The following is a 20,536-nucleotide window of genomic DNA, read 5'->3' on the forward strand; positions in this document are numbered from 1 at the left end:
GTGAGTTATCCCTTCATTTCCCACACACATACCTTCTCTTTTCTCCCTACTCCACCCCACCTTCCTTTAAAAAGGTAACGCAAACAAGAGGCCTAACAGGAAAGCTCCCGGCACCTAATCAGCCCAAAGACCCAACTCAGGACTTGCTGATTCTCAGGAACCTGTCTCGACGTCTGAGCAGTAGGGTGCTTTTGACGGGGCAAACTGGGGATGGGTCTGAGGACTCGAGAAACCCGAATCTCTGAGTCTTTGAAAAATAACTGAAAGCAAAGGAGGCACCTGGGATCTCTTTCTGAGGTCTGGGATCCAGGGTGGGGCAGTGCCAAGGACTGACGAGGAGGACGGGACAGCTGAAGTAAAAGCCTGCTGCTCCCTTCAGATGCTTATGTTGGAACGCATTCCAGGTGAGAAATAACAATAATGACATAGCAAGCAAACGTCTGTCAAACAAAAGTTTGCCAACGCGTGCTTCCACACACAGGCAGCCTCCGAGTATCGGAGCATCTCGGTGGGCTGACAGGACAATGCCGCGCCTGGGATTCGCAGATCCGGAAGCGGGCCGCCGAGCGGCTGCGTGACGGGCCGTAGGTGCCACCTCGGACGGCCCGGAAGGGGGCCTCGGCCCCCCACTCCGCCCCAGCCGGCCGCGGCGGGCGCGCAGACTCGGGCCGCCGGGGGTCCCGCGCGCGCCCCGCCCCCCGCCTCCCGCCTCTGCGGCCGCAGAGCCCGGGGCGGGCCAGGCCCTCCCTCCAACCCCCTGGCCGGCGAGCTGGAGCCTGGGCGGCGCCGCGCCCAGGGGCGGACCGCAAACTTTGCTCCGACTCAAAAGCGGCGGCGCGCGGCGCGGAGCCCGCTCCGCCCCTGCCCTGCCTCCGGCGCCTGGGCCGCTAGTCCAGCTCGCCGCGCTGCCCGCCAACGCCGCCGCCGCCATGGCCAAGCCCCTGACGGACCAGGAGAAGCGGCGGCAGATCAGCATCCGCGGCATCGTGGGCGTGGAGAACGTGGCCGAGCTCAAGAAGGGCTTCAACCGGCACCTGCACTTCACGCTGATCAAGGACCGCAACGTGGCCACCCCCCGCGACTACTTCTTCGCGCTGGCGCACACGGTGCGCGACCACCTGGTGGGGCGCTGGATCCGCACGCAGCAGCACTACTACGAGAAGTGCCCCAAGGTACCGGCCGGGCGGGAGGTGGCCCCGGAGTGGCCCTCCTCACCGCGTCCTTGCCCCCCGCGCTCCCCGGGGGGAAGTGGCCCCGAAGTTCGGGCTGGACGTGTCGGGGCGGGCGGTGGGCCGCCCAGGGGACTGCACGGCACCACTCCGCCAACCCCAGCCCCACCCGAGCCGCCGAGCGCTGGGCTCCTGCGGCCGCCTGGGGAGCGGACGCCCAGGCCTCTCTTGTCTGTCCGCTCATTTCATAAACTCTGGAGCAGCTACATCAGCATTTAATAGGAGGTATTGGGCGCCTCCTGTGTGTATGCCGGGCACAGTTCTAGGCCAGTCGGCCCCGAGCAAAACCGACGAAAGCCCTGCCTTGGCTGAGTTTAATGTTTAGGGAAGGGAGACAAACACAGACGCCGTCAAATGGTAATAAGAGCAGGGACTCGGGGGCGGGGGGTGGAGAGGAGGCAGAAAAGAAGAGTCTAAGGAAGGTGCCTCACTGCCCCTAGATCCTTTGGAGGGGCTGGCCTGGGGGATGCGTGGATGACCCCGGCTTCTCGTGGGGTCTGAGGTGAGGTGGAGAGAGAGGGGCAGAGGCCCCCCCCACAGTCAGAGCTCCGCCCCGTCACTCCCACCAGTTCCGATGAGTAGGGTGTGGAGCTGGGGCACTTCCTTGTTTCCTGCGGGAGGGAGGCCGAGGGCCAGGACAGGCTCTGACTCTAAGACCTACCCCAGAAGCTGCTGAGGAAGGCTGTGCACTGACCACCCCTCTCCACTACGCAGGGGCTGGAACGCAAGGTTCCTTAGGGAGCTTTGGGGCGCACAGAGGGACACTATTTCCACCTGGCCAATCTGGGAAGGTGGGGGGTGGAGGGATTTGGAAAGGACCTGGCAGGGAGAAGTATTGCGTTGTGCAGAGCGAGGTGGGTGTGAGTATGTATTGAGAGAGGAAAGTGGAAAAACTGGCTGGGGGCATATTAGAAAAGGTGAAAGATATATCCAGGAGGCAGTGGGAAATGCATATAAACATCCATTAGGAATATTTTTAATATGTAAAAACATGGGGGGGGAAGACTAGTCCAAACAACCCATGAGCAAAAGAAAGTAAATTCCTGTAGTAAGAAACTGCGGCTGTTACAAAGCTCTCAAATGCTTTTGCACCGCAGAGGCCTAGGCCTCTACCCAAAGGTAGCAACTGCTAAAATATAATCTTAGAAAACACTGGGTGTATACTTAAATTTACTGTATCTTTTTTATTTGCATAGAAGGGACTGCACCTCCCATTAATAATTTAAGTTTTTAAACTGGAGAGTGAGACGATGAGCCATATTTTAGAACGACACACACACACACACACACCCACACACACATACACACCCCTCCATAGCCTTTAGCACCTTGTGTGTTTCTCCTCCCGTGGCTTATCTGGTATTTTATTGTTCTCCTGTGCTCTGGCAAGTTTCTCATTGGACAGCACTTTCCTACCTGAGTGCTGGTATAAACCAGGTATTCTGATGATGATAGGATGGGGATACCACAGCGAACAAGATTCATTCCGAGTCTTATTTCCGCTGTGACAGTTGTTCCCCTAAACAGAAGGTCCCTGCCCTCATTAGAACACAGAGTGGAGCCAGTAAGTGTGTCCAAGCTCTCCTCCCGTCTCCTCTGCTGTCTGGTAACTGTACAGATGAATCCCAGATTTGGGATTCCTTTTCAGACTCCATTCCTACATGTCTGAGTGCTCAGTGAACATACCTAGATCTCTTCCTATTTCCTCAAACTCGTATCATCATCCCTCTGAACCCTGGCTTACCTTCTGTTTGTAATTTTAATGGCATTGCCATCCTGACAGTCACCCAGACACAAAACTTGAGTCTCACCTTTGATTTCCTCCTGTATCCCCCATTCAGCAGCTTGCCAAATTCTGTTGATTCCTGTGGGTTCTCGTGAAATTACCCACTCTCCTGCATTCTCCGTTTTCTGCGCTGGAGGCCCAGGCTGCTGGTGTAGGAAGTAGACCTCTACGTGGTTACCTTGCTCCCCGCAAGTGATAAAGCTGGGAGCGTGCAGCTGAATATGGCTAGCTATTGTGTTTCATTTGGCCAGCAAGACACCTTTAAGCAGTTAAATTTTCAGTGCCCTCAAGCAGGACACATACATCCCAGTTCTTGGCTCAGGACTCCTCATTGTTTCATGTGACTCCCATTACACATTTATTTTTCTCTGCCTGGCTCCTGAAGGCATTTGGGTATGGAATCCCATCTCATTCTGTGTGTTGTAGTCCAATTAAGCTTCCCAAAGCAACACATCTTGCCCTGTGTTCAGATATCATGGCACCCACTGCCTGTCACAGTCATGCATTTAAGGCCTTCTCAGCCAGGTGAACCTATGCCTCATATCTGTCCTATCTCCCATTACCCTCCTGGGCTCACCTTGCTCTCCCACCAAACCGATCTGCTGTCCCTGTCCAGGTCCATGTCCTGTCCCACTTCTGGGCCTCTGCCCACAATGCACCTGTCACTTGGGATGCCCTCCCCCACCTCCATGTGTCTCCATGCTCAACTCTTGCCTGTCCTGCACCCATTCATAGGTCTTCCCAGAAGTACGGGGCCTCTGATTGACACTGGGACTAAAAATAACATTATTTTTAAATACTGGTTATTGTTGTGTCTTCTTTATCTTTATAGTCCTTTTGAAAATGTCCACTTTATGTAAAAGATACATAAAATATCAGTAATAGTGCATGCACATAATTTATAAGATGTGTTGGAGATGTTCAAAAATTTTACTACCAGGAGTATGTTTTAAGTGTTTAGAGACCGCTGACTAAGAGGATGGGGTAGATCGGGCACCTGGGTGGCTCAGTTGGTTAAGCAACTGCCTTCGGCTCAGGTCATGATCCTGGAGTCCCAGGATCGAGTCCTGCATCGGGCTCCCTGCTCAGTGAGAAGCCTGCTTCTCCCTGTGACCCTCCCCCCTCTCATGTACTCTCTCTCATTCTTGCTCTCTCAAATAAATAAATAAATCTTTAAAAAAAAAGAGGATGGGGTAGATCAATTTTTCAAGGTCTTGTATATCCCCAAACATGAGGTAAGGTTTCCCCCCAAAAAATTATTTAAGTGAAAATAGGAAATCACCTTAAATTCATGTACTTGTAAAGTCTGTCATGTAATGAGGGGCTTTTTCAATTACTTTATTTTAAGCAACAACATTTTTTTAGGAAGATCTTGAAATGTCCTAAAATGTCTGAAGTCCATGCTAATTTGGAATCATTAGAAGGGAAGCAAAGAGGGGCACCTGGGTGGCTCAGTCATTTAAGTGTCCCACTCTTGATTTCTGCTCAGGTTGTGATCTCAGAGTCCTGAGGTCGAGGCCCCCCCCCCCTTGATGTGGGGCTCGGTGCTCGGCGGGGAGTCTGCTTGTCCCTCTCCCCATCCCAACCCTCTCCCCCTTGCTGGCTCTCTCTCTACCTCTCTAAAATAAATAAATAAATAAATAAATAAATAAATAAATAAATAAAATCTTTTTTAAAAAAGGAAAACAAAGAAATTTAACACATGTAGTCATCTGGGGTGTGAACTCACAATTGCAAATGTTGCATATATATACTATATTTACAAACAAGCTTTTTATGGATCACTAAAACATAAAAAGCAATATATGGTGGTTTTATTATCGAGGTCATGAATACACAGAGAAGAATGGAAAAAACTGCCCTGATGTTATGCAAGTGTGGCTTGTGGCTTTCCTGTATTGCAGTAGCCTTGTATACAAGGGTACATCCATTGGGGGGAGTGGGGCCATGCACCTCTTTGGCTTGTTTCTGCCTCAGAAAAGATACCTTTTCCCTTTCTCAGACAGAGGCAGCTAATAAGCTGATGAGGGCCCTAATGACAGCATTATAGATATTCAAGCACCTTGGATAAAAATAATGAGGATATGCTCTGGAAAACCATGTTATATGACCACTAAGATATGGATGTTGACAATCCATGGGAACACTTAGAATTCAGTTGTTTCATAAGATGAAAGTGGGAAAAAGTGAAATTTCCAAGTTGACATTTTCATATAATATTTTAAATATATATGTGTAACTAATGAGTTAAATATTATAATAAGCATTTTTGATATTGAGCTATAGTCTTTTTATATTTTGGGTTTGACCAAATACTTTTCTTTTGGGTTCTCACTATTGGGTAATGAAGGAATCCCTAAAATTTTTTTTTGTTTTTGCTTTTTATAACACTGACAATTTTTATTGTCCATAGCATTGTAATACTGGATAACATCTTTTAAAAAAAAATATATGTATATTTTTTATGTTAATCACCATACATTACATCAGTTTTGATGTAGTGTTCCATGATTCATTGTTTGCGTATATCACCCAGTGCTCCATTCAATACGTGCCCTTTTTAATACCCATCACCAGGCTAACCTATCCCCCCACAACCCTCGCCTCTTAAAACCCTCAGTTTGTTTCTCAGAGTCCATAGTCTCTCAGATTTTCCCTTCCTACTATCTTCTTTTTTTTTTTTTTAACATATAATGTATTATTTGTTTCAGAGGTACAGGTCTGAAGTGACTTTATATTGATGCATTTATAGATATTTGTTTCATGTTTGGCGGAAAAGAAAAGGGGAAGCGTTATGGAAAGTAAGGTATTGTAAAAGGGGATGATGAAGTTACTCACTGATCTTCCTTATTTTTTTTTTAAGTTAGTAAACTTAGCTTGTATTTTGAAAGGTTTTAGGCAACTCTGACCTTGGCACCTTTCATTTTCATCTCAAATAGTATTTACCTGGCTTTATGTCAAAGGCGAACAGTTGCTGAGTTGATAGAGAAATTTCCCATTTCATCAAGAACAAACACCAATAAACCTGAAGTAGTCTTTTGTTATTGCCAGACCACAGCGTTTCTAGAATCATTTTATTCTAAAATAATTAACTGTACTATTACTTGCAGTAATCAGACACACTGGCTATGTTCTAGCCACTGTGTGTGTCTTGAAGGAGTTAATCTTTACATTTTCTAGATGAGTTGAGATGATCACAGTCAAACCCACCTGACTCTCATCATATAAATATGTTAAAATGAGTGATGAGCTATGGCAATCTGACTTCTGTTTGTCCAAACATATGCTTAATTCATGAGGCTCATGAACGAGAAGGAAAACACACACACAAAACATTGAATCTAATTAGTTGGATGAGTTTGCTTTTTTTCTCCCTGGGCATAAAAACTACTTTGCCAAAAAATAGGGTATAAAATGGTTTTTCTCAAAGCCATTTGTCAGTATTGCTTGTATTTAGCCTTTCATCCATCTTTAGGAGTCTCTGTCTTAGTCTCGCCTGTTTGTTTCTTATTGGTGACCTTTTGTGTTTTTATGTTGACAAGGAACACTGGCCTTCCAGCATTAACATGACCTTTCTTTGTTTCAGAGGGTTTATTACCTCTCTTTGGAATTTTACATGGGCCGAACATTACAGAACACCATGATCAACCTTGGCCTGCAAAATGCCTGTGACGAGGCCATTTACCAGGTACGTTGTCTCCGTATTTCTTTCATTCTCTCCCCTTAAATTTCAAGTTCAATTCAGGAACCTTGGGAATGTAGCACCAAAAAAAAAAAAAAAAGTGAAAAATTGCTTCTCTAGCTATGGTTATTACAGTTAGAAATATAAACTAGTGGAGATCTCTGGTTTGAGAGAGACAAAGTTAGAGAACTGGTTTTGCCTCATGAGAATTTTCTTCTGTAATCAGTTTTTGACAGCATTCCCCAGCAAATTACATGTTAGGAATTAGTATCTAAACAAACCTTTTAAAGGTACCTGAGCCCCTGCTCTCAGAGTCACAAGTTCTACTTTGAGCTCCTACCTACTTTTTTTCTTTTTAAGAACTTATTTTTAAGTAATCTCTACACCCAATGTGGGGCTCGAACTCACAACCCCTAGATCAAGAGTCACACACTGCACCAACTGAGCCAGCCAAGCCCCCCTCCTCTCTAGTTTTAAAAATGATCAAAGTTTGACTATTATTCATATATCAAGGCAACATGCATAAATAATAAGTTTTTGAAATTACATTGACATACTTTCTTTACTGCTTAATGAGATGTAAAATACACTTCCTCCTTAAATGAGGAACTCGAGGTCTTAAGCTTAATATGCTAATTTGTTTTTACGGAACGTATTTAACTGTTTCTCCCCAGAGCTTCAAGGATCTCCATGCCAAAAAACAAATAGTTCTTAATCCTTTTCATGTGACAGAAAGGGGGCATGTGTATTTGCAAAGATACATTCTAAATGAGAGACCATCCAAACTGCTCCTTTTCCTTGGCATCGGATTGTCCTGTGTGACCAGCTACTGTGGCCAACGGCTGGTTTCCTTCGTGGCGGTTAGGGTTTAGGTATTTTCTATGAAAGAATCATTGCAGCTCCCCTCTGTTTCCCTTTTCTTTGCCTCCCCTGATAGCAGGTGAAAATAATATACCTCCCCTGGCCTGGGGTGGGTGAAGTAACCTATGTCAACCTCCTCAAGGTTTACAGCCTACTTGAGACGTCCATGTTTAGAACTGAAAAAATCCTGAGTGTTAGCATTAGCACTGAAGGGTTTCCAAAGTGGCCTCTTCTTTACTTTACTGTTATTTGTTCACAGCTACTCGATTTACCTATTGGTGTGATATTACCTAAGTTGCTTCACCGTTGTGTTGTTGGCTTGCACAACGACCCCGGTAAACTCTAGTCACCGGGGAGCACATTTGAAAGCCCCTCCAAAAATAAACAGAGGCGAAGCTATTTTTGAACTCTCAGGAGATTTAGTTGTCAAGACTTGTGTGAAAAAGCCACGTTTGGTGTAAGGGCAGGGGACCCAAGAAGGTGGCTCATGGAAACTGGGGCATCAACTTCAAGCATGGTTCTAATTTACATATATGTTTGTAAATGTGTAAATTATCTTCCCATTTTAAATAATGTCTAATTTGATGGATTGCCTCACTTTCAGATAAGAATACCGTCATTTTCACAACAAACCACTGTTAGCCATCCATGGGCTAGATTACTATCAAGTCAACATAGGAGAGGTCATTTAATTTATCTAGCCATCAGTTTTCTCATTGTAAGATGAGCAGCCCAAAGGGATCTCCAGGACCGCACAGCCCTGACATGAGTCCACGCTGGTGCTAACCAGCCTCTAGCTGTGGGAGCCAAACACTCGGGGGCAGAGAGCTGGCTGGCCATCAATTCCATCCATCACCAAGGTCACAGATGTTCATTGACCTCCCATAGTCTCTTACCCACCTCAGAAAGAAGTAGAGGATTTTTGCCCTCGTCCAGCTAGCCCTCAGGGCTGTTTCCCCGGACTGCAGTCTGGTCCCAGGTCTCATGGGCAGTGACTCAGTAAGTGGTTTTGGGTTAACAGTTATTGACCCTAGTGAGTAAATGTGTTGCGGTCATGAAAAGATGAACTTTAGTCTATCCCAGGAAGTCTGACCTCATACTTTTTTTTTAAAGATTTTATTTATTTATTTGAGAGAGAGAGAATGAGAGAGAGAGCATGAGAGGGGGGAGGGTCAGAGGGAGAAGCAGACTCCCCGCTGAGCAGGGAGCCCAATGCGGGACTCGATCCCGGGACTCCAGGATCATGACCTGAGCCGAAGGCAGTCGCCCAACCAACTGAGCCACCCAGGCGCCCTGACCTCATACTTTTTGATAGTGTTCAAAATCCTTCAGCCCGGTTAGTGTCAGCGTGGTGCTGGACCATTCCTGAGGGTTTACCCCTACAGCACAAAAAATAATAATAATAATAATTTTAAGAAATAGTAATAGCTGACATTTATTGAGAAATATCTGTTCAGGGTAATTCTAAATGCTTTGTTTCTATAAGCTCGTTTAATTCATAATAGCCCTAAATCAGGCAGATACTATTATCCTCATTTTTTTAAATAAGAGAGGAGAAGTATAGAGAGATTTATGCTGCCCATAGTCAGAGAGCTAAGAAGTAACAGAGCCAGTAATGGCCCTTTGGAGCCCACACTCCTTCCCACGCTGCTGCTGGGCCATCTCGTATGGTTTGCATCTGCAGTCACCAGCATTTGCAGGGGGTTTCTGCTGTCAGAACACTCTGTGAAGGAGCTGACGGAGGACCCTGGATGCCTGACCGAGGGACTAAGGAAAGGACTGTGCTTCCTGAAATGGCCTGCATTTGTGCCTGCATCCAATGTTGCTTTCCTTTCATCTCCAGCTTGGACTGGATATGGAAGAGCTGGAAGAAATGGAGGAGGATGCCGGGCTTGGCAATGGGGGTCTTGGGAGGCTGGCCGGTAAGTGACATCGTGAGTGTGTTATGTGTTGTCTGGCCAGGTGACGGCTTCTCAGATGCCGTGCATGACCATGCTTGGGAGAGCCAGACAGGCTCTCCAGGAGGAGTGCAAGGTGTGACCTGGCTTACAGATGTCTTTGTCTTTGGGTTTGCACTGTGGTTTGGTCAGTTCTACACAAAGAGCAGAGAAGGGAACTTGAACCAAAGAGACGTTGCTTAAAACCCTGGGAGACATTGCTTAAAAACCCCAAAGTTAACCGGCTCCTTCCTGTGCACTTCAGGGTTTCCAAAGTGGCCCCTTTCCTTCACTGTTGTTTGTCTACAGCTGCTCACTTCACATACTTGTGAGGTGTGACCTGAGTTGTTTCACCGTTGTGTTGTTGTCTTGTCTGCTTTCTTATTGACCGGTAGGCAATGATCCACTTATTATATTATTGGTCTGATTTGGTTCATTAATATCTTTTTTTATATGAATACAATTCCAGTGCTTTATCCAGTAAATGATTTTTCCAACAAATGTAAAGGAAAACATTAAAAAGATAATACCAACTCCATTAAAATTAAAAATACGCTTCCCTGTGACCAAGCAATTCTACTTCCTGATATCTACCCTAAAGATACACTCAACATGTGCACAAGGAGGCATGTTAAAAAATTATTACAGTACTGTCTGTTAAGGCAAAATATTAGAAATAACCAAATGTCCCTTGATCTGAGAATAGGTAAATAAGTACTGGAACATGTATGCTGCAGAAAAATATGCAATAAAAGAATAAAAACAATAAAATTGATCTATGTACTTTTATATAGACCTCTAAGGGGGAAGAAAAAAAAGGCAAGTGGCATTAAAAACAACACAGTGTGATACTATTTATGTTTTTTAAAAACTAAATATTTTCTGTAAGTATATGTGTAAATCCATAGGGGAAAAAGTCTGGAATTTGAAATACTAAAGTGCTCCCTCTGATCTTCCCTAGAGAGGAGTGCAGAGCTGGGGGTGCTCACCCTGTCTGTAATGTTGTAATGTTTTTTACAATGAGGATATATTACTTGTGAAAGTTATTTTTTATTTTAATTCCAGTATAATGAACATACAGTGTACTTGTGAAATTTACATTGAATAATAAAAATGTACCACCATACATGTCTTCATCAGATTGCACTCTATGAAAAATAATCTCTTTCTTCTTTTTCAAAAATGATTCCAATATCTCTTAATTTTACACACACTTTCAAGTTACTGGAAATCCATTTGTGTGTGTTTCATGGTATTTACTCCTTACACTAGTGGCAGTTTGCATTAACATTGCTATCAGTATTAGAGATACTTACTACCTTGTAAAGTCAACCATTGGGCAATTTAGTAGGCTTTCCACGAGGCTGTAAGAAGACCAGCAGAACCAGTGGCACACACATCTAAGAATGACAACCAGCCTGCCTTTCATTTCTGTAAAGCCCCAGGCCTATTTGTTGGCTGGGTTAACCCCACTCTGTGCCTGATATTAATGACCTTGCTCCTTCAGTTGGCTGATAAGTGCAGAGAGTGAAGTGGTGAACGAGGCTGAGTGATTCTCATGAGATGGCCTCATCTCTGCTTGACTGAAAAGGCTGAGACCCCATTCTGGTCAGGCTCTAAGGATAATTTGATCAAGACCCAGGAAAGGACAAATGGCCACAGCTCTGAGAGAGCAGGAACTGGAGCAGTCAGGCCACATGAGCATCGGGACTGGAAGACCACTGTGAGGTTCCAGTAACTTGAAGGCATTGGCCATTGGCCTTTGTGGATCCTCTGTTTTAGAGCCCCACCGTGAACCTAACTTAGCCCATTTCTGTTTGGTCTACAAATGTTCTTTTCAGTTTTAGATCCTATTATACATTTCCTCATTCTCTGTATATTTCTCAGTTCACATTCCTGAGAGGGACAATCAGATTGGTGTAACCCTTCAGATAGCATCTGGTCAAAACATAGATCCCTGCCCAGCTTTTTTTATTTTTTTTTTTTAAGATTTTATCTGTTTGAGAGAGAGAGATAGTGAGTGAGAGAGAAAGAGAAGGAGCAGGGGGAGGGGCAGAGGGAGAGGGAGAAGCAGACTCCCCACTGATCAGGGAGCCTGATGCGGGGCTCAATCCCAGGACCCTGGGATCATGACCTGAGCCAAAGGCAGATGCACAACCATCTGAGCCACCCACACACCCCTTCCCAGCCTTTTGATTGGCTGCTCTGGATCAGGGGCTCTGTCATTAATGCTCTTGGCTACAAGTAACAGAAAATCTAGCAAAAATTGGTTCAACCGACAAGGACGTGTGTTATCACTGACTAAAGAAGGACTCCAGAATTTCGGCCATTCCAAGATTAGTTTATTCAACAGCATGACTCTGGGTCTGTGTGGTTCTTTGGGCTTTCCTCCCATGGAAAAAAAGATGGCGGGAGCAAGGAAATCTTTCACTGTACCTAGCAGACTTCCTAGCACCTCTCATTAGATTGTAGGTCATTGCGTGCTCATGCCAAAACCAATCACTGGTGAAGGAAATAGAATTACTATGATTGGCTTAGAAGCTTAGACCAAAGCAAGATTCGTTTCCTGGCCCAGCCTCCCTGAAGCATATGGCCCCCTGATATCCGAACAACATTGGAATTCCATTGGCCAGAAAGAGAGTCTGCCACAGGTGTCCAGCTAGTTGGTTAGGTGGTCACATGTAAATTATCCTCTCCTGGGGCCATCTTTCAAGCAGGGGGCCATAGAGACAGCTTCCCTGAGAAAGGGCAATGTGAGTGATGGGCACAATAATGGATATATCTAAGGCAGGCCAGCTTCCTTATCTGTTCTCAAATGAAATTCCAACATGTACACAGTGTTACTCCTAGATGGCAAGATAGTAAATGCTGTTTATTTTCTTCTGTGTTCATTTTTGTATTTTCTGACTTTTCTATAATACTCATTTTATAATTTTAAAATGTTATTTTAAAATAATACCCACTGCACAGCTGTCTCTGCTTTAAAATACAAATGTGGTTTTTCAGAGAAAAAATGTTTTGTGGCTGCCATCTTTTTTAAAGAAGGATGAAATTTGGACTAACCTTGATGACTCTGCATTTACTTTAATTTAGCCTGCTTCTTGGATTCCATGGCAACCCTGGGACTTGCAGCCTATGGATATGGCATCCGATACGAATATGGAATCTTCAATCAGAAGATCCGAGATGGATGGCAGGTATGTGAGCCGTCTTTCAAAATTTTGTTATTAAAATACTTCTCCTTCATAGTACGCTGGGTGATTTATAATTTACAGACATTTAACATAGAGCTTTTCTAGTATCTCTGGCATTTAATTGCCATCACTGAAAACTCTCAGTCTTCCCCCTTTGGGAAGTGAGTTCCCTAAGAGCAGAGAGCCTGCCAGTATCATTCAGCACCAGATCCATAAGCACCTCACACAGTGCCTGACTCATGAGAATACTCTGAAAATATTCACCACTGACCCCTGACTGTGGACTACCTCCAATGTGTGATATCTGTTCTCTGCAGCACGCACAATGGAGGAGCACATCTTTTGACTGATGATCCTCACCTGTAACTCTTGATAGCAGGAAGCATGCTGCTATTTTATAGGCGGGAAAACTGAGACTCTTGAGAAGTGGAGTTACTTCAGATCACACTGCTGGCAAACATGGGTCTGTATCCCCAGATTTCCAGGCCCATGTTCAGTATTCTTGCCTCCACTCAGTCCTGCCCTCCTTCATATCCTTATCTTATAAGACATGTAAATTCCCTGTTCTCATTTTTTTATAAGATGCAAGCAGGCAGTCTTGTAATGATTATGTCAAATAAATCTGGCACATATTTAATATGTATAATTATAGTGTTCCACAGAAATTTGCACAATAGTAATCAGACCACACAAATAACTCTCATGTGATTTTTATATAACCAAACTGGATTCTTAGGTATTCGTTTCTTTTTTTTTTTTTTAATTTATTTTTTTTATTATTATGTTAATCACCATACATTATATCATTAGTTTTTGATGTAGTGTTCCGATTCATTATTTGCATATAACACCCAGTGCTCCATGCAGAACGTGCCCTCTTTAATACCCATCACCAGGCTAACCCTTCCTCCCACCCACCTCCCCTCTAGAACCCTCAGTTTGTTTTTCAGAGTCCATCATCTCTCATGGTTCATCTCCCCCTCCGATTTCCCCCCTTCATTCTTATCTTTGGTCATTCTTTGAGCCTACAATCAGCCCTAGTGGGGATAGTCTTCCCTGATGCTAAGTGTGATTTAGACTTTCTCTCTCCCTATCTTTTTCCCCTACATACACATCATTGACAAAACGATACTGGATTCGATTTCCAAAAGGGCCACATTCTCTGAGCCCCTCCCACACTTCCATGAGTCAGTCTGAGAGGGCAGAGTGCTCAGGATTGGTTGAGGGGACCTAGACTGGAGCTAATCCCAAGGGAGAGGAAGGATGAGAATAAGCTTAGTGTCAACACCATTCTCCTTCCCCTCCAGTATTTTGACACTCTGAGCCACGGAAAAAGGAACTAAAAGGTTTGATGTGATAAGAGAATGTGCCAAGGAAAAAGTCTCAGAAGGAGAATACTGGGTGCATATTGAAAGACAAACTTCCAATTTTGTTAAGGACCAGTGGATCTTAGGTATCCCTAAATAAATTAGAAGGCAGCATTGTGTAGAAAAAAACCATGTAGGCCCTAATTGAGATCTGATTTCTAATTTGAGGCCTACTTGCAACTTGTTACCCCTATGAGGTGTGTTGTTTTGATTAGGTTACCTGACCTCTCTGAGCCTCAGTTTTCCCATCTGCTCAATGGAGATACCAGCTTCATGAAACCATTGTGAATATATGTAAAATGTCTGGCACACAGATAGGCACTCAGTAAAATGTTAATTTTGCCTAAGAAAAGAGGATAATCTAATAAATAGTGGTATTATTTAATATCGATATAGTTATTAATATTATATTTTTTATTAATTTTAGTAAAATGGGAAATTGTTTATGTTAGTTGAGAAAAGGAGATTATGGAATCATATGGATGGTATGACCTATCCAAAAGAAGCCAAAAAGATAAAGAAAAAGTAGTAGGAAAAAAAATACATCAAAGCTTCAAAACTCATTATCTCTGGGAGATAGGATTACAGGTGACTTCTACTATCTTATATTTGCTCTTCCACATGACTCATATTCCGTAAGAAATGTGTATGTTATAATCATAGAAGTTATAAAAACAAAATAATGGGTTCCCTTCCTCAATGAAGTAACCTAGAGTTTCACTGTTAGAAACCTAGGTTAGCAGGCATTTCCAGGACGACCAACATTTTGACACCATCTGACCAAGCAATACACGGTATCCATTCCCAGTCTTTGAAAGTATCCTGTGTGGTACTCATTATACCCCCAACTGTTTAAGGATTTCCTTTCTTATCTCTTTACTGTTCTGTGAAAAATTTAAAAGAAATTCAGCAAATCCATCTCAAAAAATTTTTTTTCAAGTGCATTTTCCCCAGAATTTAATGAAAGTTCACTCTTTTAAAATCATACCTGCTCTCTTTGCTACTGTTCAGCAGCCTTTATTCCAGGAAACCGTCTCTTTCTCTCCTATCAGACCCAGGAAGTATATTTTTCTAGTGGTCGTAAAAAAGAGAAACTACATGACTTTCACTTGTCTCCAAAGCTGACCTCACTGGCCATCATCACTACTCTCACTATGACTTGAAACTGAGTCAGAAAAACTCATCATTTTCTTTACTATATCCATTGTTTACTGGGATGGGATTTTAACATCATACCATTAAAAAAGAAACTATTTCCATAAAAAACAAAGTATCTTCCAGGAAAGCAGCATGCCTCTTGGGGGAAGGGCATGCCCCACACACATCAGATACCTCATTGCTGAAGAAAATGGCACAAGCTGGGAAGATTTTTTTTTTTTTTTTTAAGTAGACTCCACACCCAACGTGGGGCTTGAACTCATGACCCCAAGGTCAAGAGTTGCCCTTTTCACCAACTGAGTCAGCCAGGCACCCCCAAGCTGGGAAGATTTTTAAAGGTTAATGGACCTGTAGGTTTTGAAGTCTCTCTTCAAGAAAGATTTACAATAATAAAGTGTTTATTGTAAACCATTGAAAATAATTTTATTGCCAAAATTCTTGATTTAATAAAATTCTTGAACTCTAATGAGATTCGTTGAAACTTTATCAGTAGTAGTGTTCTATGAAAACAATTGGCCCCTGGGAAGAAGGACAGAAAGACAGTTGCGACAGCCCTGCATTAAAGTTTAATAGTCACATGTGTCTCAGAGTTGAATCAAACAGTATCTACTCGAACGCTTCTCTCTCTTAGAACCTGTGCTAAGCCCGCTGTAATTAGTCATGCACAACTCGCGTTGCCCAGCAAGCTTCTCGTTACCGCTGTTGAATTCGTGGGGCTCCCCAGATACGGTTTTCAGTTATTTGTACCATCAGAAGGCAATGTTGGTTTGCTCGCAAGTTTTTTGTGTCCTGTGTATCCCACAGTTGATGGCGAGAACATTTCTTAGAATTCAGTCACTAACAGAGCTCCCTGAGCTGATCTCTGCTCCGTGCTGGCTGGAGGACAGATGCCATTGAGTAATTCCTCTGGGGTGGTCCCCCCTCGCCTGACTGGCACCTGGCTCCTCACTCCACAGACCCACGCTTGCTTTGTCTCAGTTCTCTTTCATCTGGGACGTTCAGATCCAGCAGCCCACTTGGACATAAATGAAAGCTCTTCTCCCATCTTGCCTCCACCCTTCACACAGCTCCGCATGTTAGTGCCTTCAGGGATGACTGGCTACACGGAAATCTAAATTGACAGACCAGTTTGTTGATTCATTGGACGAAAGCAAGGTAGAGAAGACGTTTATCACCATCCCGCAGCTTCTGTGGATTTAGTGAGGGTGGTGGGGGCAGTTCTCTTTTCTCCTCTGATCTGCTTGGACCGGCTTGTGGTGATGAAATGTTTTTCAATTTACCTGAAAATCAAGCTTTTTGAAATTGAGGGAATTATTGTCTGATTCCTTGCCAAATCAGGAAGAGACTCAAAATAAAGAACGGCAAGCTAGGAGTTCTGTCTTCCTACCGAACTTGTTACTCCAGTCAAGTCGAAATCAGCCATTATTTGGCAGGGAAAAATTAGAGCAACATTTAATAGCATTAGGAGTAATCTGCTGACTGGTGCCTTGTCACTTTGCATGTCCTCGAAAGAGCAAATGCAACCTTTGACTTGCGTAGGTGTGGGCCGATGGTGGCAAGCCCAGAGTTAGCAGAAAAATACATATTTGTCAGCTCTCCTATACACATGGTTTTTGAGAGGAAAGCTACTTCTGCCTCCATGTCCCATTTCGTGTCATATCTTCAGGTGTGTTTTACAATAGTCCCAAGTGCTGAAATGAGGTGTTTCCTATTACAGGAAGCAATGTTCACAACTGACCAGTATTTAAACCCCCACCTGCCCTTGCCTAAGAGCAGCAGAAAGTGTTTTGTAAGTCAGGATGTTTGGATCCTCTGTGGATATTCTCATTTATTTGTGTGGAGTTTCTAGTTATTAACACAAGCTAGTGGACTCTGACTTCGCTAAAGCTTAACAGCTAATGAAATTCAGCCTTTTCCGTGTTTAGTTTGTATTTTATTTTTTGTTCTCTTTCTGACTAGATTAGCAGAAGTCTAAATTTTGAGTTGCATTTACTGACTTCGTATCACCATGTGTAGCCCCTGGGGACATGTTAAAAATGCAGAATTTCAGGGGTGCCTGGGTGGCTCAGTCGTTAAGCATCTGCCTTCGGCTCAGGTCATGATCCCAGCGTCCTGGGATCGAGCCCCACATCGGGCTCCCTGCTCGGCGGGAAGCCTGCTTCTCCCTCTCCCACTCCCCCTGCTTGTGTTCCCTCTCTCACTGTGTGTGTCTCTCTGTCAAATAAATAAATAAAATCTTTAAAAAAAAATGCAGAATTTCAGACCTCTCCGCAGACTGCCTGAGAATCTGCATTTTAACAAGGTTGGATCAGCTGACTAGCTCAAACTTGGCTCCAGCCTCCGCTAGGCTTTACCCTGCCTCTGATGCATCCTCCTGCCTCCGCATCTCTCTAACTCCTGGATCTACTATTTACAGGTGTTGTTGCTATGAGTCCCCTTTTCATTCACCACTATGCTGGTACTTGGTGTTAATGGGTAGCTCACTGGCTTTCTTGACATAAAGTCATGATCAGTGTTTGAATAAATAAATGCATGTGTATTTCCTTGTCTGTCTGTTGACATCAGTGTTTTGTCTGATATCTCAAAAGACAGTAGCTGTGTTTCCTTGTTTCCACACTATGCCTGGGGCCGGCACTGAATTCATATTTAGGTGGTGGTCATGAAACATCCAGCAGTGTGTCATAATTCATGAACAAATTCTTCTTAAACTAAAGCTAACTTTTCTCAGAGGGGAAGGTGAGAAATCAAATAAGTAAAATAACCAGATTTGGGGTAATCTCTTTGACAAGAGTACTTTGTCCTAAAAGCCCTTAGCCCTCCTTTCTTGTCAAAACACAATTGCATTTTTTAATATAGGTGTAATATTTTAAAGCTTTCACTAATAATGTCTTTACTTTAAAAATACATCCCCCCTCTCCAATGTGTTTTTTGTTGGTTTTGTTTTGGCATGTTTGTTTATTGCAAACCAAAATCCATTTGATGTCCAGAATACCCTAAATACAAATTATGATCTTAAAATTTTTATAAGAAATATGTGGTTATAAATTAACATAAATACCTGGGAAAATATTGAAATTGTCAATAAATAAATTCCTTACATCTTAGTGCATATTATTTTCAACATGAACCATAATTAATAGTTCATTATCAGATCAAAATTATTAAAGGGATTAAATTAAACAAAGACTACAAAACGTAATAGTGTCTTGTATCTATACTGACATCAGCTTTATTAAGAGAGCTGTTGAGGCACTTGGGTGGCTCAGTCAGTTGAGCCAGGGTCCTGGGATGGAGCCTCATGTCAGGCTCCCTGCTAAGTGGGAAGCCTACTTCTCCCTCTCCTGCTCCCCCTGCTTGTGCTCTCAGTCTCTCTCTCTCTTTTTCTCTCTCTCTGTCAAATAAATGAATAAAATCTTTTTAAAAAGAGAGAGCTTTCTATGAGTGGTATTTCTTTTTTTTTTTTTTAAACATCTCAATTTTATTTTTTATATATTTTTTTAAGATATTGTTTATTTATTTGACAGAGAGACACAGCGAGAGAGGGAACACAAGCAGGGGGAGTGGGAGAGGGAGAAGCAGGCTCCCCGCTGAGCAGGGAGCCTGATGCAGGGCTCGATCCTAGGACCCTGGGACCATGACCTGAGCCGAAGGCAGACGCTTAACGACTGAGCCACCCAGGCGCCCCTATGAGTGGTATTTCTTAACTGGTCTGTGTATTCTAGGCAAAAGAATCTTGACAGAAACCATCATGTAGGAGCCTTCAGGTCCAGGTACCCAACTATAAACATCCCTGGATGGCCTCTCTCTGTCCCTCAAGCTGGACAATTGTATTCACAGATGTTAAGACACAGACACCCAGAACCCACCCATAGAACCCACACACCTAAGGTCAACATTAAGCTGTGCCATTTACTATCTATGTGACTTTGAGCAAGTTACAATTTCCTCATCTTTAAAAAGGGAAAAATCATAGTTCCATCCTACAGGGTTATGCTATGAGAATTAAATGCAGTAATATGTATTGACAGGTATGATTGTTGTTGGTTTAGGTTGTAATACTCTAACAAAGGTGAACTAAGTTTGACAGAATCAATAATCCTTCTTACCAAAACAGTATTCTTGCATTGATTTAGTCAAAGATATTTTGATTCGAGGGGCGCCTGGGTGGCTCAGTCGTTAAGCGTCTGCCTTCGGCTCGGGTCGTGATCCCAGGGTCCTGGGATGGAGCCCCGCATCGGGCTCCCTGCTCCGCGGGGGACCTGCTTCTCCCTCTCCCTCTCCCCCTGCTTGTGTCCCTGCTCTCACTATCTCTCTCTGTCAAATAAAGAAATAAAATCTTTAAAAAAAAAAAAATATTTTGATTTGATATAATTTGATTTGAGATAATGGAAGGTCCACATCTCCTGAAAAATAAATTCTCAGCCGTGTCCTTTTCGTAGGTAGAGGAGGCAGATGATTGGCTCAGACATGGAAACCCCTGGGAGAAGGCCCGGCCTGAGTTCATGCTGCCCGTGCACTTCTATGGAAGGGTAGAGCACACCGACACTGGGACCAGATGGACCGACACCCAGGTATTCAGAGTGTCCTCATGCTGAGTACTTTGTATACTATAGCGCAGTGAATACATAGCATAGAGGATGATGTGTATATGACATTGAGGATAGTACATTATGTATTGAATAATAGAGTATGTTTTTATCAATAAATCTTTTCCTTCTCTTAGTGAACCTACTCTTTGGAGACAAGGGAGCTGAGACCAAGAGACAAGTGACTTCCCCAAGGTCAAGTGACTTATCAGTCATTTTGCAATCAGCTTTTTCAGAGATTAATCAATTCTGTAATTCTAGTATGCTTTGCTCTCCAGTTTTGTATAAAGTTTTTGATACCAAGATTAAATAAATTTAAATGTCCTTTCTTACCACACTGCCATAGATACATTTACTTGGGACTTACCAGGGGTAAATGTTTTAAAGCTAAAGTATTTATTGAAAGGATTGCCAAAAATTGTATTCATTGCAAAGTCAAGAAAAATAATACAAAATATTGCAAACCATATTTTTATTTTGTGCAAAATCACTTCTACAGAAATCATGCTGGTGTCAATCCAAGTGGACTGGCACTAGATTTTCTGACTGAAGCAAGGACTGGAAAAATATACCCAAGCAAGGAGGGCATACATTCAAGATTTCCGAGAGTTCTCAAAAAACATACCCGCTACGCTGGGAAGATGCCAGACCTACACAAGTGAATACAAGAGCATCGGACTAACCTAGCCCTGAGAGTCGAACATGCGCAGCGGGAGATCGACTACCTGGAGTACCT

At 43.4% G+C, this 20,536-nt stretch overlaps 1 protein-coding gene and 1 long non-coding RNA gene across 3 annotated transcripts in view; one reads left to right on the forward strand and one right to left on the reverse strand.

Annotated features, from left to right (window-relative positions):
- The window catches only part of LOC145723437 (uncharacterized), a 6,102-nt gene extending 5,430 nt beyond the window's left edge, over positions 1-672 (reverse strand). Inside the window, exon 1 of the long non-coding RNA XR_014148492.1 lies at positions 280-672. This is a non-coding gene — a long non-coding RNA (uncharacterized LOC145723437). The remainder of the gene's footprint in view (positions 1-279) is intronic.
- Positions 673-843: 171 nt separating this feature from the next.
- PYGL (glycogen phosphorylase L) overlaps positions 844-20,536 on the forward strand; it is a 90,389-nt gene continuing 70,696 nt past the window's right edge. Inside the window, exons 1-5 of one of the 2 annotated variants that reach the window (XM_081830532.1) lie at positions 844-1,172; positions 6,602-6,703; positions 9,402-9,480; positions 12,589-12,692; positions 19,654-19,785. In XM_081830532.1, the coding sequence (XP_081686658.1) occupies positions 930-1,172; positions 6,602-6,703; positions 9,402-9,480; positions 12,589-12,692; positions 19,654-19,785 (660 nt within the window). In that variant the 5' untranslated portion in view covers positions 844-929. The remainder of the gene's footprint in view (positions 1,173-6,601; positions 6,704-9,401; positions 9,481-12,588; positions 12,693-19,653; positions 19,786-20,536) is intronic. The other variant, XM_081830533.1, reaches the window with a different exon arrangement.

The sequence above is a fragment of the Leptonychotes weddellii genome, chromosome 9, assembly GCF_054177405.1.
Source record: "Leptonychotes weddellii isolate Sample4059 chromosome 9, ASM5417740v2, whole genome shotgun sequence".
Lineage (NCBI taxonomy): Eukaryota > Metazoa > Chordata > Mammalia > Carnivora > Phocidae > Leptonychotes > Leptonychotes weddellii.